General features: G+C 57.6%; 1 protein-coding gene across 2 annotated transcripts; it reads right to left on the bottom strand.

The window, feature by feature from the left end:
* Window positions 1-1015: 1015 nt before the first annotated feature.
* Window positions 1016-15828, bottom strand: LAT2 (linker for activation of T cells family member 2). 2 transcript variants are annotated; one of them, XM_060078061.1, is made up of 13 exons: window positions 15723-15828; window positions 11243-11368; window positions 10741-10780; window positions 7120-7163; window positions 6884-6944; window positions 6619-6689; window positions 6301-6336; window positions 6190-6220; window positions 5574-5629; window positions 4463-4525; window positions 4102-4173; window positions 3523-3643; window positions 1016-1287 (listed from the first exon to the last, which is right to left on the bottom strand). In XM_060078061.1, exons 2-12 carry the CDS (start codon window positions 11337-11339, stop codon window positions 3540-3542), a joined length of 675 nt encoding a protein of 224 aa, XP_059934044.1. In that variant the 5' UTR covers window positions 11340-11368; window positions 15723-15828; the 3' UTR covers window positions 1016-1287; window positions 3523-3539. The 2 variants fall into 2 exon arrangements, with proteins under 2 accessions (XP_059934044.1, XP_059934045.1); XM_060078062.1 differs by having other exon boundaries at window positions 6619-6656.
* Between the last annotated feature and the right edge of the window lie 2926 nt (window positions 15829-18754).

The raw sequence follows: 18754 nt of genomic DNA, 5'->3' as shown, positions 1-18754 counted from the left end.
GGATCTAACCCAGGCCCCTGCAGTGAACGCGCCGAGTCCTAACCACTGGACCACCAGGGGAATTCCCTACCTTCTCAATCTTATTTTTTGTCTGGAGCCTTGGGATCCTTATGAGGCGAAGGGATGCTTGTACCCATTGTGCAAAGTGAGACCCCAGCTTCCCACACTGAGCGACGGCGGGGCAGGACCCCCTCCCGCTGGAGCCTCACTGCAGCCCCACCACACCTGTGCTCAGGCCTAAGCTGTCCTCTCCATGTCGTGAGGCCAGGACTGCGGGGTGTGAAGGGACAAGTGGCCAACAGCTGTGTTCTAGATGTTTTTTCTTCTAATTTCCTAACTTGCAGCATTAACTTCGTCTCATAGAATCGGTGCAGCATCTGGAAAGAGGGTTGGACTCAGGGACCAAGTTCTTGTCCCCAGCCTTCTCTCTCTCTAGGCCTCAGGGTCCCTTTCTGAAACAAGAAGCCTGACTTTCATTGCCTTAGAAGGTTCTACGTGAAGCAGGGAAAGCAAACAGGAGAATCACTGCCCTTAAACTGGAACGGTTTATTGAGATGTTTCGGTTGGAGGAGGCATTTTATTTCCCTGACTCTGGCTTCTCTGACTCAGAAGGTCCCTTGGACCCTGTCCTTCCCATGAGACGGTCAGCTGAGGCTCCAGGCCACTCTAATCCGCCTGCCCCTTCCCCAGAACCATGACGTGCTCTGTCCACAGCAGACGCTCCTGCTGAAGGGTCATGAAGGTGGCCGTGGCCTCATCTCTGATTCAGTCAACAGAGGCCCAAAGAAAGGAGCGCCAGGGCTCCCCCTAACTCTGCTGAAGTTAAGTACATGTAATGCTTACAGGAGACAAGATAGATACAACCTCTACTCTGAAACGCAGAATATTAAATACAACTCCACCTATATAAATTAACTGTACAAGCTTATCCATCACACACAAAAATCCCAGCAACCAACATTAGTAAGCAATTTGGGATCAAAATCCAAAGCAAAAAAGGACACGAACACCCATGTAGTATGATGTTTTAAATGTGGTTAAGGGGATGAGACTGCCCTGAGTCCTGGGCATCTGACCACAGCGGGAGCTGCCCTCGGCCCCAGGCTCCTGGCTTGCCCGTGGGAGCCGGTCAGAGGGCGGCTCCATGCGTAACTGTCCTTTCCCGGGCTGGGTACCCCGTGGCCAGCTGGCTGGTCCTCAGGGTGCATTGGTGCCCCTCCCAGGAGTAGCTGTAGGGGGTCTAGAAGTTGAGCAGCTCTGGGGAGGCAGTATATGGTTCCCTGGCTCCTTCAATGAAAAGGAAAAATATTTGTTAAAGAGGAAAAGTTTGCCTGGCCTGACGCTTTGTCCCCTCAGCCCCGGAGCAGCCGGCACGGGTCGAGGAGGATGCACAGTGATGGTCGGTGTCCAGTGAGCAGAGAACCCGCCGTCAAGCAGCCTTAAGCATGTTTCTTATTCCAGGAGCGTCTGCTTTTTGTTTGAAATCCTGACTGCATGGTTCTGGCCGAGGCCCGAGTTACTCTGACGTGCCTTGGGTGCAGGAACACCCTCTGCACAGTAGCTGGCGGCTTTCCGCTGCACGTGTCCTGGGACCAGTAACATTAAGCTGCGTCCTCTCCCCTCGAACCCAGAAAGGACCTGAGAGGGGTACCAGGCCCTAACTCCACTCCGCCTTCCCCCTTGCCTGGCGGCCCTTCCACCTGCTAGAATATAGGGATTGGGCCTCTGCAGTCTTGTCGAGCTGCTGTGGGCCCCAGCCTGTGGAGTTCAGTCCGTTCTGTGTGTGGGGTCCCGGGTGTAAATTCCAGCCAGCCGTAGCCGACCCAGACTCGAACCTCCAGTATCGTTTGTCAGCGTACAACATACTCTTAGTTTCTTTCGTCTGAAGAACCTGCACAGCCTCTCCACTCCTGCCTCTCCCTGAATCCAGGCGCAGATCTCTAACTGCCCATTTCATACATCCTCCTGCACGGCATCTCCAACTAAACAGGCCCAGAAATAAACCGGCCTTGCCCACAAAACCCGCCCTGCCTGTAGCCTCCCTGATCTCAGTTGCTGGCAGCGACGCCCTCTCATTGCTCAGGCAAACCCCTGCAGGCCTCCTCAAGTCCTCGCTCTACCGGGCAGCCGACACGCCACGCATCAGTGAGCCCCATCGCTCCGCAAACACTCGCTGGATTCCTGCCTGAGCGCATCGGTCTCCCTGCCTCCACCGCGTCCCTTGTATTCATGTCTCTACGCGGTGGCCCGCGATCCTTTAGAAACAAGTCACTCTTCTGTTCCAGACCTTCCCCTGCCCCACCTCAGGAAAACCCAGGTGCTGGCCCCGCACGCCTCCCGCCGCAGCCCTCCACCTCTGCCGACGCTCCCCCATCATTCTGCCCACACATCGTCAGACGCAGATTCCTGCTGGGGGTCTTTGCCAGTCCCTCTGCCTGGGTGTCCTTCCAGTCCCCCGAGGGGCGAGGAGGGGAGCTCAGAAAGGTTGCGCTGCCTCCCGGCTTGAATCACGGCACCGCCGCTCCCCGCCCCACGTTGCTCCCCGCCCCTTCCCACCCCTGCAGTCCTAACGTGCTGCATGCATTTCTCTCCTCTTCTCTTCCAGCTGGTTATCTGTTTTCTCTCTCCCACCAGGATGGAAGTTCTAAGCGGACAGGGATTGTGTGTCTTCTGTTCATCGCCGTGTCCCCAGCCCCCAAGGCAGGACTTGCCCCTGGCAGGGGCCCTCTCGGTACTGGGCGAATGAATGAACCCTGGGCTCTGCCCGTTGGGCTTCAACTGCTGCCACTGATCCTGCTGCTGGTTCTCAAACAGCCCAGGCCGGCCGCCCACTGAGAGGACTGCCCGTGTCCCCCAGATCAGGACTTTGGGCAGCCTTCCGGGGCCCTCGGGTTGACCTGCTCCCCGTGAGGCAGGGCCTGGGCTCCAACATCTGAGCTCCTGGGGGACCGTTCCCTCCTCTACTCACTCTAAGTGGGACCTCGGGCAGGTGGCTTGTCCGCTCTGAGCCTTGGGGGCGCCAAGAGATGGTGTGTGTGAGCGCTTGGCACCATTTCCTCCCGATCCCGCCCCGTCCCTGAGTCCAACTGGTCCTGCTTTCCGTGCAGTGCCTTGTGTGTGTTGTCTAAGACACAGGTCCCAGTAGCTCCAGGTTGCAAGCGAGGAAATGGGTCGAGGGAGGTTAAGTCTCTCGCCCAAGGTTGCAGAGGCCCACCCAGAGCCCACCTTCTCATCCCATGACTCACCAGCCTGCCCTGCCTGACACCCCCTGGGCCTGAGACCTGGTGTCCGCCGTGGATCTGTCACCTCCCCACACCAGCCACAGGAGTGGGGGGCGGGCAGGGACTGCTCGGGAGGCCCAGCACCCAGGGCGGCGTCCCAGCGCCCCGAGGAGCCACCCCATTTCAGCATCCATGGGTGCTGCCCCACGGTCCCTGCTGTGGCTCCTCCAGCCCCAGCTCTCTGCTTCTCCCTTGGAGTGCAGCCCCTTAGGCCTGTGCAGCCCCCCACCCTGGACCGTACCTTCCTCCAGGGCTTCTCTAGGCTTTGGTGGCTGCCACTTCCCCGTTCACATAATCGGGCTCCCCGCCGTCCTCATCTGGACTTCCTACTGGGGAGGGAGGTGCTTCCCTCCGGACCGGCTCTGCGACCCGCAGGCAGATGGTCAGAGGGTTCACACGCACATGCCCAGCCCTGTTCCCACCACCACACAGCCCGCAGGAAAGGCTACACTGGATGGTGTGTCTGTCCCGTCCTCTCTGGGATTTGCCAGAGGTGTGTCCTGCCCAGGAGTAGGGCGAGTGCCATGCCGTCCGTGCAGCTGGATGGGCAGCCGGCCAGGAGGACCAACCTCAGGAGGCCATGGTGCTGCTGAGGGGGGATCCTGGCACAGTTCGAGCCTCTGCAGCCGCTGATGTGCGAGAAGCTTCTCTGTGGAATCAGCTGGACTGGCCGTAGGGGAGCCCACCCGGCCTTGCCCTCCCAGGCCAGATCCCCTAAGCTCCCCTCTCTCCTCCTCCCCTCGACTGTCTGTCCCAGGCCTGGCCCCTCTGAGTCCGCTGAAGGTGACCATTTGGGAGCACCGGGGCCCCGGCCACATACCCACGACTCTCCTGGACTCCCGCCACTGCTGGATGTACGCCGAGTTCTGATAATCCTCAGACCCCTCGTCCCCTGCAGGGAGAACACCGGGAGAGGGGCTGGCAGAGGGTCAGCCACCATGGCCAGTCCTTAGGCCAGAGATGTGCCACGTCCACCCCTCCAGAGGGGCAGCCTGCGTCCTCGTGCTGGGCAGCCCCCTCGAGGGAGGGAGGGAGAGCCCAGGACTGATGGAGACTCCTCCCGGGACACAGGGTCTGATAATGGTGAACCGTGCCGCGGGGGACTTCAGAGCTCAGCGGGGCAGGCGGGCCTGGCCTAGGAGGCCCGCCTTCCTGCCCTGCTCCGGGGAGGGCAGCCTCACCTGATTCGGTTTTCTTTGGCTCACAGATGAGCACGTTCTCATAGGAATTGGTGTCATCATCATCTGCCAGGGAGAGAGGAGAGGGCACAAGATGCTGGTGGTCCCTGCCCAACAGGCCTGGCCCTTCCTCTCTCCCTGTGTCTCATCAAGCCCCCAGCCCTCTGGGTTCCCCGGGGCCTCGAGCATTCTCCTGGACAAGCTTCTTAAGGGGCGCTGGCCTGGCTCCAGCAGCCTCCACCCTGGGCTCCTTCTCTGTCTTCCCCTGAATGCCCTGGGGAGGGGAGATTCGGGGGTGGGGCTTCAATCAGGCCCACGAGGGACAGTCAGAGAAGGGAGGCCCATCTCTATGGGGCAAAGAGGGGCAGGGAGAGCCGCTGGGGGCCCAGAAGACAGGAAACTGCCTAACCCTTCAGGCAGTGGGGTGGGCTGAGGATCCTTTGTCCGGGGCCTAGGCTGATTGTGGCATATCAGAGCCTGGTACCCCGGCATTCCCCCCGACCCCCCAACGGGGAAGCTGAGCTCTAAACACCACCCCACCCTGCGTCCATCTGTGTCGAAGAGGCTCTGAGAAGTGAGGGCCTCTCCCCAGTTTAGAAACGCAGCGGGGAGAAAAGGACACCCCCTCTCATCCCAGCCCAGCCCCGGCAGGAGCCAAGCCCTGTGCACCTCTCAGCAGGCACTGCCCACCCTCAGTTCTCAGTTTCTGTAGAGGAAAGGTGTTAGGAGCACCTTTGCTCTTAACAAAGGGTGCCAGCATCCTCGGAGCCTGCAGGGCTCAGCGTTTGTCAACAAGGCTGACCGGTCCAGGGCCTTCCTTCAAGGTCCCCTGTGTGCCCAGCCTTGAGAGGGACCTGGATGACAAGGGGACCAGCCTGCCCCCTGCTCCTGCCCTCAGCTCCCCTTCTGGCCCCCCTACCCCTTCTTCCCGCCCATCCCTTCCCTCCTCTGCACCTTGGCTCCTGCGCACAGGGCCAGTCTCCCCCAGGTCCCCCCACCCAGCCTCCTCCAGCCACCTAAACCTCCACCTCTGGCCCCGCCCCAGGGGTGTGACTTCTGAAGCTGCGTTCCCAGGCCACCTCCTCCCTCTCGCCTTCATCGACCTTTGCCTCACCTTCCGGGGGCTTCTGGAACTGCCCATAATCGAAATAGTCCGTGGTGAAGGGGTGTCTGGCAAGAAAACATAGACACAGCACCAACTGCTGGGCAGGCCCATGGTCGGGCCAGGAGCTTCATGAGCGGGCAGCGAGGCCAGGGCTGCTCCGGCCGTCACTGCCCCTGGAGCCCGCGGGGGCCCTGCCAACGTCTCCCCCGATCCTCCCACCCTGCTTCCCTGCACCCCTGAGCCGCCCTGGCTCCAGCCACCTCACCGTGTGGCCTTATGCAAGTTACCTCCTGCCCTGGGCCTCAGTTTGCCCAACTGTGAGATGAGGAGACGTCCTGGGGGCCCTTCCTATCTGAGGGTCGGTGGAACTCGTCTTTGACTGGGTGGTGCAGGATGAGGCCCCCCGATGGCCTCCCACACCCCCAAACAGAGCAGGGCTCCTTCCTGTCCCTGTCCTCAGCCCCCGCAAAGCTACGGTCATGAGGGAAACAGTGCTATGGAGAGCCTGCCTGGGCCAGCGGGTTCCAGGGCAGGAGGGCTTTCTCACGTAAGGAGGCTGCGGGCAGGGCGGGCAGGGCGGGCCGTGGGGCGAGGGGGTGGCCAGGGCCCGGAGAAGCCCGCTCACATGTAGGCTGCATCTGATCTGCATCTACTTCCTGCAGGAGGAGGCGAGAATCAGGCCTGAGCGCGGGCTGTATGCCCCACTGCGGCCCCCTCCTCCGCGGAGCCCACCTACCTTTGCTGAAGTTCTGGTACCTGGAGGATGAAGAATCTGGAAGAAAGGCCAGGCCCGTTGGCTCAATGCTGGTTCCCCAGGCCCCGCCCCCTCCCAGCTGTGACCACCGGAAGAAACCTAGGTGTTTCCAATCTTCACACCCTCACACCTGCTCTCCGTCCCCTCTCGCTGCTGGGCCAGCCCCGTCAGGCCTCCCAGCCCAGCTCACAGCGTCTCTCCTCTGGGAAGGCCTCCTGCTCAGTACCTGTCCCACCAGGTACTCACCTGTCTCGGTCCCACCTCGCCCCTGCCCCCAACCCTGTGTCCCAGGGCACTCACCCTCGAGGCTGGGGGAGAACTGCAGCAGCTTGTCCTTCCTGCACGGGAGTGGGGCAGGGGCTGAGGAGGGGCTGGGAGAAGGCCCCGGGTTTCCTGGGGGTCTGGAGGCCACAGTCCCACAGCCCCCCGGTAGGGCCCTCAGAATCAGAACTGGGGCTCTGAGGTCCGAGGAAGGAGCAAGGTCTTGGCCTGGGCTCAGCCAGGTGGGGACCCCGGGGACCACCTCATCGCCTCCCGTGGGGCTGGGATAGGGGCTCCTTCCTACCTTGCTGATGCCGCGTTGGAGGCCGTGTCCACCAGGGGCCCTGGCCAGGCCTCCCTGACCACTGCAAAGGTTGAGGGGGTGTTGGCTGGGCCCCCAGGCCAGCTGGCCAGCACAGCCCCATCACCCCACTAGATCAGGCCTGGCCACAGCCTCAGAACAATGGGGACGAAAGAGACTTTGATGTGGACACTCCCAATCCCGAGCCCAGCCCTGGACCCTTCTGTCTGGGGACTCACAGGTATAGGTCCGGGCCACTGCAAAGTTCTGCTGATTTTCTTGCCTGGAAACACATGAAGCTGTGCTGAGCCAGGGCCTGGCCTCCCACAGCCCCAGGGACAGAGGGGCAGGACAGACGGACAGGGAGGGACAGACCAGGGCGAGAGTGAGGAGGGGCTGCCAGCCCCCCAGGACTCAGATCCAGGGCTTCCTGATGCACCCCTTCTCTAGAGTGCTTCCCTGCCTGCCCACCGCGTGCCCACACTTCTCACATGGCCCTGGGCTGGAGCCAGCTGCCAGCCAGACATATGCCCCCACAGAGCCTCCCCAGGACCCCCGGAGATGCCCAGAAGAGTCTGTGGGCAGGGCTGGGGCAGCTGCTCAGGGACCTGGCAGTGACCAGCCAGGAGCAACAAAGAGGCGGCTCCCAACACCTACCATCCCAGGAGGGTTTAACATTCCTAACAGAGCGTGGTCCTCTTGAGTTGTTCACACACGCCATTTACTCCCCAGTAACTGATGAGGCAACTTCAAGGCTTAGCAGACACAGCCAGGTATCTAACCATCACCTTCTTTCTTTGAAACAGAACCCTGATTTTTATTTAGACAGCCACATGCCCATCCAAAGGACTGTATTTCCCAATAAATGGGACTACATCAAACTAGAAACCTTCTGCTCAACAAAGGAAATCATCGACAAAACAAAAAGACAACCTACCGATTGGGAGAAGGTATTTGCAAATGATATATCCAATACAGGGCTAATATCCCTTATAATATAATATATAATTAACTCAACTCAACAACAAAAAAACAACCTGATTAAAAAATGGGCAGAGGAACTGAATAGACACTTTTCCAAAGAAGACATACAGATGGCCAACAGACACATGAAAAGCTGTTCAACATCACTAATTATGAGGGAAATAAATGCAAATCAAAACCATGATGAAGTAACACCTCACACCTGTTAGAATGACTATTATCAAAAAGACAAGAAGTAACAAGGGTTGGCGAGGATGTGGAGAAAAGGAAACCCTTGGGCACTGTTGAGGGGAATGTAAATTGGTGCAGCCACTATAAACACAGTATAGAGAGAGATTCCTCAAAAAACTAAGAATAGAGCTACCATATGAGCCAGCAATCCCACTTCTGGGTATTTATCTAAAGAATACAAAATAACTAACTTGAAAAGATATATGCACCCGTAGGTTCATTGCAGCACTATTTACAATAGCCAAGACATGGAAACCACCTAAGTGCCCATCAACAGATGAATGGATAAAGAGGATGTGGTATATATATACACACTGGAATACTATTCAGCCATAAAAAAGATGAAACCTTGCCATTTGTGACAACATGGATGGACCTTGAGGGAATTATGCTAAGTAAAATAAGTCAAACAGAGAAAGAAAAGTTCTGTATGATTTCATTCATATGTGGAATATAAAAAACAAACAAACAAAAAACCCAAAATAAATGAACAAACCAAACAAAAACAAACACATAGATACAGAGAACAGAATAGTGGTTATCTGTGGTTACCAGGGGTGGGGGAGAGCAAAATGGGTAAAGGGGATCAACTGCGTGATGCTAGATTGAAACTAACTTGTTGGTGAGCTCGATGTAGGGTGTACAGAAGTAGAAATATAATGTCGTACACATGAAACGTATATAACGTTACAAACTAGTGTTACCTCCAGTGTTTTAAAAAGGCTGTATTTCCCAGCCTCCCTTGCATTTATGTGTGACCACATAATTCTGGTTAATGAAATGCAAAGCCAAGGTTGTTGGGCTTTCAGGAAAACTCCTTTAAGGAGGCACTGCTAACTGGGATGCCCCATTTCTGTCCTTCTCCTTCATTCTTACTACTGCCTGGAAGGCAGAGATGAGGGCTGGAGCTCTAGCTGCCACTTTGGACCATGAAATGCCCTTGGGAATGAAAGCCACTGCTAAGGATAGTGGATCAGATTAGCTAATCATTAAACCATTTTGGGTTCCTCCCTGGACCAGAATGGTGACATGCCCCAGCCTTCCAGCCTTGGGGTCTGGGGGTCAGAGTGATCTGATTTAGGAATGATGCCCTAAATCCACAGAAGAGAGTCAGGCATGGCTTCCCAGAGGAAATGATGCAGGAGCTGGGCCTGGCACACACAGGCTGATAGAACTGAACCCAAGTGAGGTGGGGAGAGCCCAAGTCTCCCCTCCCACCTCCTCCCACTTAGGCCTAGTTCTAGTTTTCCCACCTCCCACGTGAGGAGGTTTAACTTGTGCCTCTGACTATCTTCAGTTCTAAGATTAATCAGAGGCCTGGAGTGGGCAGGGACTAAGGGAGGAGGGTAGAGGGAAGATACTGAGGAACTTGCCCTGGGGCAGGGGTGTGGGTGGGCACTAGGGGAGCCCAGCCCAGCCCTGGTGGAGGTTATGGGCTGGCGAGCCAGAGGACCAAGTGGCCCCCAAAGCCTGGGAAGGTCCAGCCCTGGCCCCAGGAGTAGGCATGGATGGGAAAATTCTATTTTCAAATCTCACTGTGGTTTTTCAGTTGCAAAAGGAAATGAGAGAGGGTGTGTGTGTGAGTTTGTATGTGAGTGCTTGCCCAGGCGTGCAAGCAAGTGCCATGAGTGTGAGAAGTGCACGCATGAGCGAGTGCTGGGGGAGCCTGTGGGTGCAACTGGGCGTGCAGGCCCGTGCACGTGTGTGCACGCAGGTCTCAGAGCCCTCCACCAGGCACTGTAAGGACACCACTGGCTGCTGCTCTCCTGCCTCGAGTTGTTCTTGGGTCGCCCCCCGATCCATAGCGCCCAGCACTGCTGACCCTCCCAGGGCTCACAGAACGGCCAGCCTGTCCCCAAGGTGCCTGGAACTCCCTCCTGCCCAGGTCCTGCAACTCTGCCTGGGGTCAGTGGCCCCGTTTCATCTCACCCCCACTGCCCTGCTTCCAGCTCTCCCGTGGCTCCCTTTGGCCCTTAGGACAAAGGCCAAGGCCTCTCTCCACAGTCAAGACTCTTCTTCCTCCGCATTCAGCTGATCTCTCTCAAGACACACTCACAGCAACCACCTCATCCCCAAGACAGTGTCCACCCCGGCCCGACATCGGCAAATGCCCACACCATTCCCTCTCTCTCTGGATGTCCCCTTTCGCCTTCTTTCTCTCTTAAAATCCCTCCCGCCTCCTCCAGGAGGCCTTCCCTGGTCCCCCAGATTTCACACCCATATCCTCCCCAGAGGTCCTTTAGTGTTTTCCAGGGGAGACTCAGACACAGCGCCCGGTCTCTGTCCCCTCCACTGCCCCGGGAGGGTGGGATTCCTCTGTCGACCTCCAGCACCGGCACAGTGCGCTCCCCAGGGCTGGGGTCACCATGGGGATTTCTGGAGATGCTCCTGGGCTAGCTGGAGTGTGGCATCCCTTCCTCCCCTCCTGTGGCATCCCCAGCCCTCCCCATCCAGGGCCGGGTCTGGACAGCCCCTGGGCATCCCCTCACCTCCCCTAACTGCTTAGAACCCACTAGAGCCTGGCATGGAGGAGGTATGAGTGAAGGGTTAGGGGTGGGGTGTGGAGGTGCCCGAGGGGATGCCCACATGGACACCCACGCCCAGGGCACACAGCGTCACTGGGCTGGGGACACTGAGACACTCACAGGCTCCTCTGCTCATAGATTTTCTCGGACCTCTTCGCACCTGCAAGAACAGGACCAGATTAGCAAGCGTCCTGGGGCCGGGTGGGAACTGAGATCTGAGGCCCAACCATCTTGTCTCCCCTGTGCCCTGTGCAGGCCTCAGACCGGACGTGCGGGCTAAGCCACCAATCACAGGGGGCCACCTGACACTGGCGGGGGTTGCTCACCATTTATTTAGGAATGCGGAGCATGGAGAAGGCGGACGCAGGCAGCCCAGCCCCCCTCCCCACGCTTGTCCAGTGCAGTCCATCGGCCCCAGACACATGCCCTTGACACAGCAGAACCGAAGCCCCCAGTGAGCCAGACCCATTGTCTTCAGAGGAGAAACCCAGGCCCCCGGGGTTCAATTCTGCCTCCTGAGGCTTATCTGACTGCCCTTTCCGACCGCAGCCGGGTCTGGGCCTGAGTGGCTCGCTGGGTACACCGCCCTCCCCTCCCTCGCACCCATGATCCCAGCCTTTACCTGGGCGGGAGCAGCGCACACACAGGCCGGCCGCCGCCCACAGCAGCAGCAGCAGTAGGGCCGCCCCCGGCCACAGCAGCTCCGTGCCCGCGCTCATGTCCACTCCTGGCCACTCTTCCTGCAGGGCTGCGACGTGGGGGCACTGTGAGCCAGGGTGGAGGCTGCAGGGCCGCCCCCTCCAGGAACCCCAGGTTTCTGGCCCCCACTGTCCCCTGCCAACCCCACAGCTGAGGCCAGCATCACCTCCCCTCCCTGCTCTGGGACCAGGGGGCGACAGAACCAGCCCTGTTCCCCCATCTGACCCCCGACCCGCACCCCGGGCTCCCAGGGCCATCATCAACTCTTGGTAAGTGCTGGAAGGTTCTGGAGACCCGCCAGACAGCACCACATGTATTTGCACACTCCCACACACGTCTTCGCTTAGTCCTCCCAACTGCCCTTTGAGGGAGAGGCTCGAGCCATTTCACAAACAGAAAAACGGAAGCCAGAGATCCCACAGTTGCTAAGGGGAAAAACAGGATTTGAACTCCAGCCTCCAGACCCTAACGCTGGCTCCGCCCACTGCAACCTGTTGCCTCCTGCCAACTCAGCTTTATTCCCCCACCTCAGAGTCCATGGCCCTTCTGCCTGGGAGCCCCTGGCAGCCCCCATCGACCCTTGGGTGGTTCTCCGCTCCTACCCATGGCCTCTGGGGAAGCTGGGGGTGGAATTTCCATTCCTAAAACACCCATCTGCCCAGATTCCTCCTGCCCTGGGTGCCGGAAGGAGGGAGGTCAGGAAGGCTTCCTGGAGGAGGTGGGCCTGAGACCAGGAGGGGAAGAAGGGCGCCTGGGCAGATGGACCTTGGTGGCTGGTGGTGGGATGTGCTGGGAGGTGGGGCTAAAAGGCTGCTTCTTGGTCAGTGGCCGGTCCCAGCCTCGGGGCCCCGCTGTGACTGCCAGGCCTCAGCAAAGCCACAGGCACCCACACAGGAGGGCCTGGTGAGTACAGCCCACTTGAGGGGCTCTCTAAGGAGAATCGTTATGACTATAAAGAGACTCAGCACCCCCTTGCAAATGCCAGTGACAGAGCTGAGGGCAGCCGGGGGTCCTGAGGGGGCGGTACCCCGTGGTGGGCACGTGGAGCCCACGCTACTCAGTGTCCCCTCCGTGAACACCTGTTCCTCCTGCCTCGGCCACCTGGGAGGAGGCTTCTCCCTGCTTCCCAGCTGGGGAGGGCAAGGCTTGGGGAGACCTGAGCTTTGTGCTGCCCGCCTCCTGCTCCGGGCTCCCCAGAGGGCTGCACTGTACCCAGCCGTCCCCCTCACCACTCTGAGCTTCCTGAATCCCTGTGGCAAAGATGACAAGGTATCTCCGTGCAGGGCCGAGCCCCGGTCAGGGGCCCGTCATGAAGAAGTCACCTCTCCTTCCCCCAAACTCCAAGTGAGTCAGCGGAAACATGACCATTCCCAAACCTCATGACCCGGCGGCCTCCACATGAGGAGAGAGGATGGCCTGGTCACCCCAGGAGGCTGTCCGAGGGGATCTACGAGCCTGGGCACTGCCCTCCCAGGCCGCATAACCTCCTCCCTCCCCCCCACCTCGTTCTGCCCCGGGGCTGCCTCCCTGCCGGGCCTCCAGCCAAGGCCCAAGTCCATCTCAGGCTGGTGAGGTTGGGAGCACCTGGCCTTGAATCGGGGAAGCCTGCCTGTGCCTCAGGGTCTCTTGGCCTCAGTTTTCTCATCTATAAGACTGGGATCAACCCAGGCTCTTCCTCCAAGAGTCGTTGGGAGGACAAACACGTCCAGCCTGGATCACAGTTGGGGCTTCCGGAAGAGAAACTTGCTGAGGATCTTATTTCTAGCTGGCTGGTTTAGACAGGTCCCTTGAGCTCCCACCCTTGACATCTTTGTCCTTTGGTCAAAACAGAGACTCTTTCTGCCCCAGAGGAAGTTCAGGCACAGACACATGGGAGGGTTCCCCCCTGGGACAAGGGTCCAGCACTGGTCACCGCCGGGGTCTGCTTAAGACCCCAGGAGCAAGTCCACACTCTCAGCTTGGCATTCAAGGCCCTGGGACCTGGGCTGCTGACCTCTGCTGCCCTCCCTCCCAGAGGACCCCAACCATCAGAAAGCCCTCTTGCTTCCTGGCCCTGCTGTTTTGGAATGAGCAGCATGCTCGGATGCCCCCAGCCCTGGTCCATCTCCACCTGCCTGGCACTGGGTGAGGGAAGGGAGGGGAACATGAGAACACAAATTCTGCCCCAGCTGCTGAATCCCAGTGTCACCGGGCTTCGGTCACCCCTCTGTTAAATGAGAGAAAGAATGACACTCAACACTCAGGTTTGTCATCTGAGGCCCAGCACTGAGAGGACACCTGTAAGGTGCTAGTGCCGGCCGGTGGGGCACGGTTGGCTGTGACCACCGTGACTTGCCATCATCACGGTCCCTGTGGGATGGGAAGAGAAAGCCGCCTCCTGTCAGGGCCAGAGCTGGCTGGATGGCCTGCACTGAGCAGTGTGGGTCAACCCTACCTGAAGCCCTCCCTGTCGGGTCCCCCAGACATGCAGGCCTGAGCCCCCGCTCTACTGCACCATGCAGGGAGTCGTGGTGGGACCCTGGGAGGGGCTGGGATCTGAAGGAGAGCAGCGCTGTTGTCCCAGCCCTTCGGTTGTCACAGACGCAGGTAGCATCACCTTGGAGATGCCAGCTCCTTTCTTCCAAGGGAGGAGAGGGAGGCCCAGCGAGGTGAGTATTCTCCCCAAGGTCACACAGCAGACCAGTCACAGAACCAAGATCTATACCCAGGGCAGGCTGACTCCAAGACCTACACTCCTTTACGTAAATCCTTTCTTATATTACATTTTTAAGAATCACACAATATTTTTTAAAAGAAAGGCTCATTTGGGGAAAACTCTGTGGCTGCCCCCCAGACTGAATCCATCTGTCCTCTCTCCTTGCTTTCCCAACCAGGCTTGAGAACAAGTGGGGTACGGGAGGGCGGAGGGAGAGGAGCTGGGCCCCTGGTGGAGGCAGGCCCGGCAGCCCCAGGAGGGCCCCAAGGGGCCAGGCAGGGCTGAGTCGGGTGGGGAGGGGAGGGGAGGCCGCCACAGCCCGTGGCCTGCAGGCCAAAATAGCAGAAAGGGAAGTGGGCAGTTTTCATATGAACAAGTTTTGCAACAAGCTGACGGCGGAAAAGCTCTCAGGGCTAGGCTGAGCAAGCCTCTGCACCCAGCCTCTCACCCTGAAAGGCCCTTGGCAACCCTCCTGCTCAGCCTCCCAGCCCTCATGTAGTACATGGGGAAACTGAGGCCCACCAGGGCCGAAGGTCAGGCTGCGAGGGTAGGGGTGGACCCAGAGGTCCCCGTCCGGCTCCTGGAAAGACTTATCCGCTGGGCTCTGCTCCGTTTTCCGAAATAACCTTGGCCTTCAGATGAGGCTGACCGAGAGGTCTCTAATGGAGGCTCTTAATGCACAGGTGGCTGGGGTAGGGACCCGGGCAGCCCTTGTTCCGGGCACGGGTGGGGGATGGTGAAGGTCAGGGCCACCCGTAGGCAGAGCAGGGCACCAAGAGCACCCCAGGTCATTTGTAGAGACGTGGATGCATCTAGAGACTGTCATACAGAGCGAAGTAAGTCAGAAAGAGAAAAACAAATATCGTATATTAACGCATATATGCAGAACCTAGAAAAATGGTACAGATGAACCGGTTTGCAGGGCAGAAATTGAGACACAGATGTAGAGAACAAACCTATGGACACCAATGGGGGAAAGCGGTGGGGGTGGTGATGGTGGGATGAATTGGGAGATTGGGATTGACCTGTATACACTGATGTGGATAAAATGGATAACTAATAAGAACCTGCTGTATAAAAAAATAAATAAAATAAAATTTTTAAAAAACAAAGAGCACCCAAGGGCCTACAGTTTCTCAGCCCCCCAGCAGAGAGCTGGTGGCCAGCCTGGGGGCTGGGCGGGGTGGCCGGGACAGCTTCTTCCTCCAGGCCAGGGGCAGGGCCTGGCTCTGCTTGTCTGTAGCATCTCTCCCATCCTCCCACAGCCCTGGGGCAGGGTTGTTACAGTCCTGTTCTACAGATGAAGAAACCAAGGCTCACAGGTCTGGGCCTGGGGCCTGGGGAGCTGCTATCCTCGACTCTCACCGGACTCTGAAAGTGATGGAACCCGCCCTGGGGGGCTTCCCAGGGCTGTGCAGGCTGGGCTGGGGAAGGCGGGGCGGGAGAGGGGCCAAAGCCCCAGAATCAGCTGCCCCTCTAGTGCCACAGGGCCTGGGGCGAGGGCTTCCTAGCTGGGGGCACCAGGACAGGCCTGGGGCCAAGGGAGGGAGTGCCGGGCATCCCGGATTCTTCCCAGCCCACCCGACGGGCAGCCAAGCACTCCTGCTGGGCCAGCAGGGCCACTCCCAACCCCGTGGGGTGTCGGGGGGACAGCCTCAGGACCCCTGCCTTGGGGGCCAGGCTCCAGGCACCCCTGGAAAAGGCTTACCTGAGAGAGGGGTCTCCTCACTGCGGCCACCTCATCCTGAGCCCACACACCTGCCTGATCTGATGCCAATGCCACAGACACTGGCAGGCAGGATGCAAGGCGGCGGGCTTCCTGTCAGCCAGTGAATCATCCCTCATACATCCGCTGCTCTGCCGGACAGGCTCTGCTCTTAACAGACAGAGGCAGAGAGACAAACAGAGACAGAGACAGAGAGACAGAGAGACACACACAAACAGGCACAGAGAGAACAGAAAGACATGGACACACAAACACACACAAAATTCACACTAAATACACACACACAAACACATGTCTCACAAAGAGGAAGAGACACACAGGGACAGGGACAAAGGGAACGAAATGGGGGAGCGCACACAGACGCACATGGGCAGCGAGAGAGTAGGAAGACACGGAGAGACACACTGAAAACATACACACACACAGATATACGTGCAGGGAGAGAATGAGAAACACAGATACACACACACACAACATGGGACGTGGGTGGATGGGCACAGAGAGACATATCAGGGCAGACATCACAAACGAACGGGCAGAGACAAAGACAGATGGACAGAGGAGTGGACAGTCCCTGGCAGCAGAGGAAGGGACCAAGCTGAAGGACAGAAGGAAGGACAACCATGACTCCTCTGCCGGGCCTGGGAGCCTCCGCACACCCATTTTCCAGATGAGGCTCACAGAGGTGTGGAGCCAGCCTTGGGCAGGGCGGCTAGAGCTCAGCCCCCACTCTCTCCACCTGCTGCCCTGGTGCCTGGGCCCTTCCCTCAGAGGTGAGGATGGCGCTACAGACAGGTGCCCCGCACGCACGCAGCAAGTGTTCCCCAGTGCCTCCCATTACTGGTCATTAAATAACTTGCCCAAGGCCGCTGAACTCTTAGTGGCGCCCCATCCGCTGGAGACCAGGAAGCCCACAGGGGTCACCCCAACCCCCATCTGTCTGGCATCTCAGAGCCTGGGCTCCCCAGCTCTGGGCCCCTCTCTGCTGGGACAAGGTTCTTCTTTCAGCCCCAGTCCAGGGTCCACAGACTTCCCAGACCCGGCCAGGCGACGGTGGAAGTGCCGCCAGGAGGCCCAGCGGCAACCAAAAGAGAAATGCAAGGGCTGGGCGCCCGCTGCTGCCCCCCCGCGGGGGAGAAGGGTGGCGCAGGGACTGGAGCTTATGGGAGAGCCCGTGGGCCCTGAGCATCAGCAGTCATCCTCATCCCCGCAAGTGGTGGCACCCGGACTAAAGCCAACATCACCTGACTCCCAAGCCTGAGAATCACTGCTGCCTGCCTCATCCCACGTGGGGCAGTGGTACGTTTAAGTCCCACGGCAACTCTTGGAGGGTGACCTTACTTTTCTTATACAGGTGAGCTGACTGAGGCTCAGAGGCTACGCTGGATTTGAACCCAGACTCCAAAGCCTCCAAAGCCTGTCTTTTCACCACCCTTGAGCGCAGGTCCTCTCTGGGACGGCCTGCCTGGCTCCTCCTCACTCACTGGGACAAGCCTGTGTTGGTTTCCATCCATACCTGGACTATGTACCTGCCCAGGGTTTCCTGCCCGCGGAGACGGACAGAAGCTCCAACATGTCCAGTGGGAATGGTGCTCTGTTCTACATGCTGGCTTCTGTCGCAGCCTTAGCGATGGCAGATGCTGGAGAAGTGACCGCCAACCACCGGCAAAGTCTCAGGGCCCATCTACAGTGGCACCTAGTAGCCCTCTTGCACCCTCTCTGAGCCCAGTTTCCATCTATAAAAACGGTGGCCTGTCAACCTAAAGACCCTTTTTGGACTTGAGTGGAAGGAGGATCCTGCCCCCTTTTGGGCAATTCTCAAATTCCTCCAAGTTCTATTTCATTTATAGGCCAGTTTTTTTTTAAAAAAAAAACCAAACCAAAAACCCAAATTAGATATTTCGTGTCCGGTTGTGTAAATGCTAGTGCACTTGGGTTTTGTTTTGTGCTCGTGGCATGTGGAATCCTAGTTCCCTGACCAGGGATCAAATCTGCACACCCTGCGCCTTGCAAGTGTGGAGTCTTAACCACTGGACCACAAGGGAAGTCCCGGGTTTTTTTTATTGTTTATTTTTTTGTTTTCAATTCAATGGTTGCTAGTATATTACATTTTAAAAAGTTGTAACAAAATATGTAACACAAAAGTTACCACTCTAGCCACTTTTGTGTGCAATTCAGTGGCATTAATTATTCACGTTGTACAACCATCACCAGTCTATTTTCAAAGTTTTCATCACTCCAAACAGGGATAATTGGCTTTTCAGCTCACAGTTGAGTGTCAGTTGTGTACACGTTACAGAAGCAAGATATCTAGGTAGTAATGCAGCAGTTCTAAGAACTCAACAACTCCAAGGCTGAGAATCTTCTGGCGTCATACATCCCTTAAAGGCTAGTGGGAAGTGAGGGATTTTCTTCAGAAAAATGCACCTTGAGAAGCGTACACAACATTCTAGAAGCCCCTGGAGCCTGTCTATAAAGCTGTCTGCCACCCTCAACTCTCAAGGTACAGACAAGCATCATTCCTGTCCCTCATCTCCAGCCATTTATGCCATTTATCTTTGGTCATGACCTCACTACCCAACGGAACCTAGAATATCCTCCCAATTCTTCTGCCTCCCCCCGACCTATGTGACTTTTTTGTCATCTATGTGTATTTCTAAAGTGTCTTTTATGTATAAAATTATCATGATGCGTGGCTGTTATTTCTCTTGGGTACATATCTGGGAGGTGAACCGCTGGGCTAGAGTGTGGGAACATTCAATTTTCAGGTTAATGCCAATTTCAAATTAATTCCCACAGTGGCTGTACTCAGTCTCATTTGTAACATGTTGAGACCCACAAACTTGCCAGCAACTGGTTTGTCAGGCTTCTTGCCGTTTGGAGGGGGTAAAATAGTATTTTCTTTGTAGTCTTGATTTACAACTCCTTGATTGCTAATGAGGCGGACCATTTTGGGGCCATATTTCCTCTCCTGTGAAATGCCTGTTCATGTGTTGCTTAGTTTTCTATTGGGT

The sequence above is a fragment of the Mesoplodon densirostris genome, chromosome 16, assembly GCF_025265405.1.
Source record: "Mesoplodon densirostris isolate mMesDen1 chromosome 16, mMesDen1 primary haplotype, whole genome shotgun sequence".
NCBI lineage: Eukaryota > Metazoa > Chordata > Mammalia > Artiodactyla > Ziphiidae > Mesoplodon > Mesoplodon densirostris.
The sequence above is the reverse complement of the archived record's forward strand: the minus strand, read 5'-3'. Positions and strand labels throughout refer to the sequence as shown.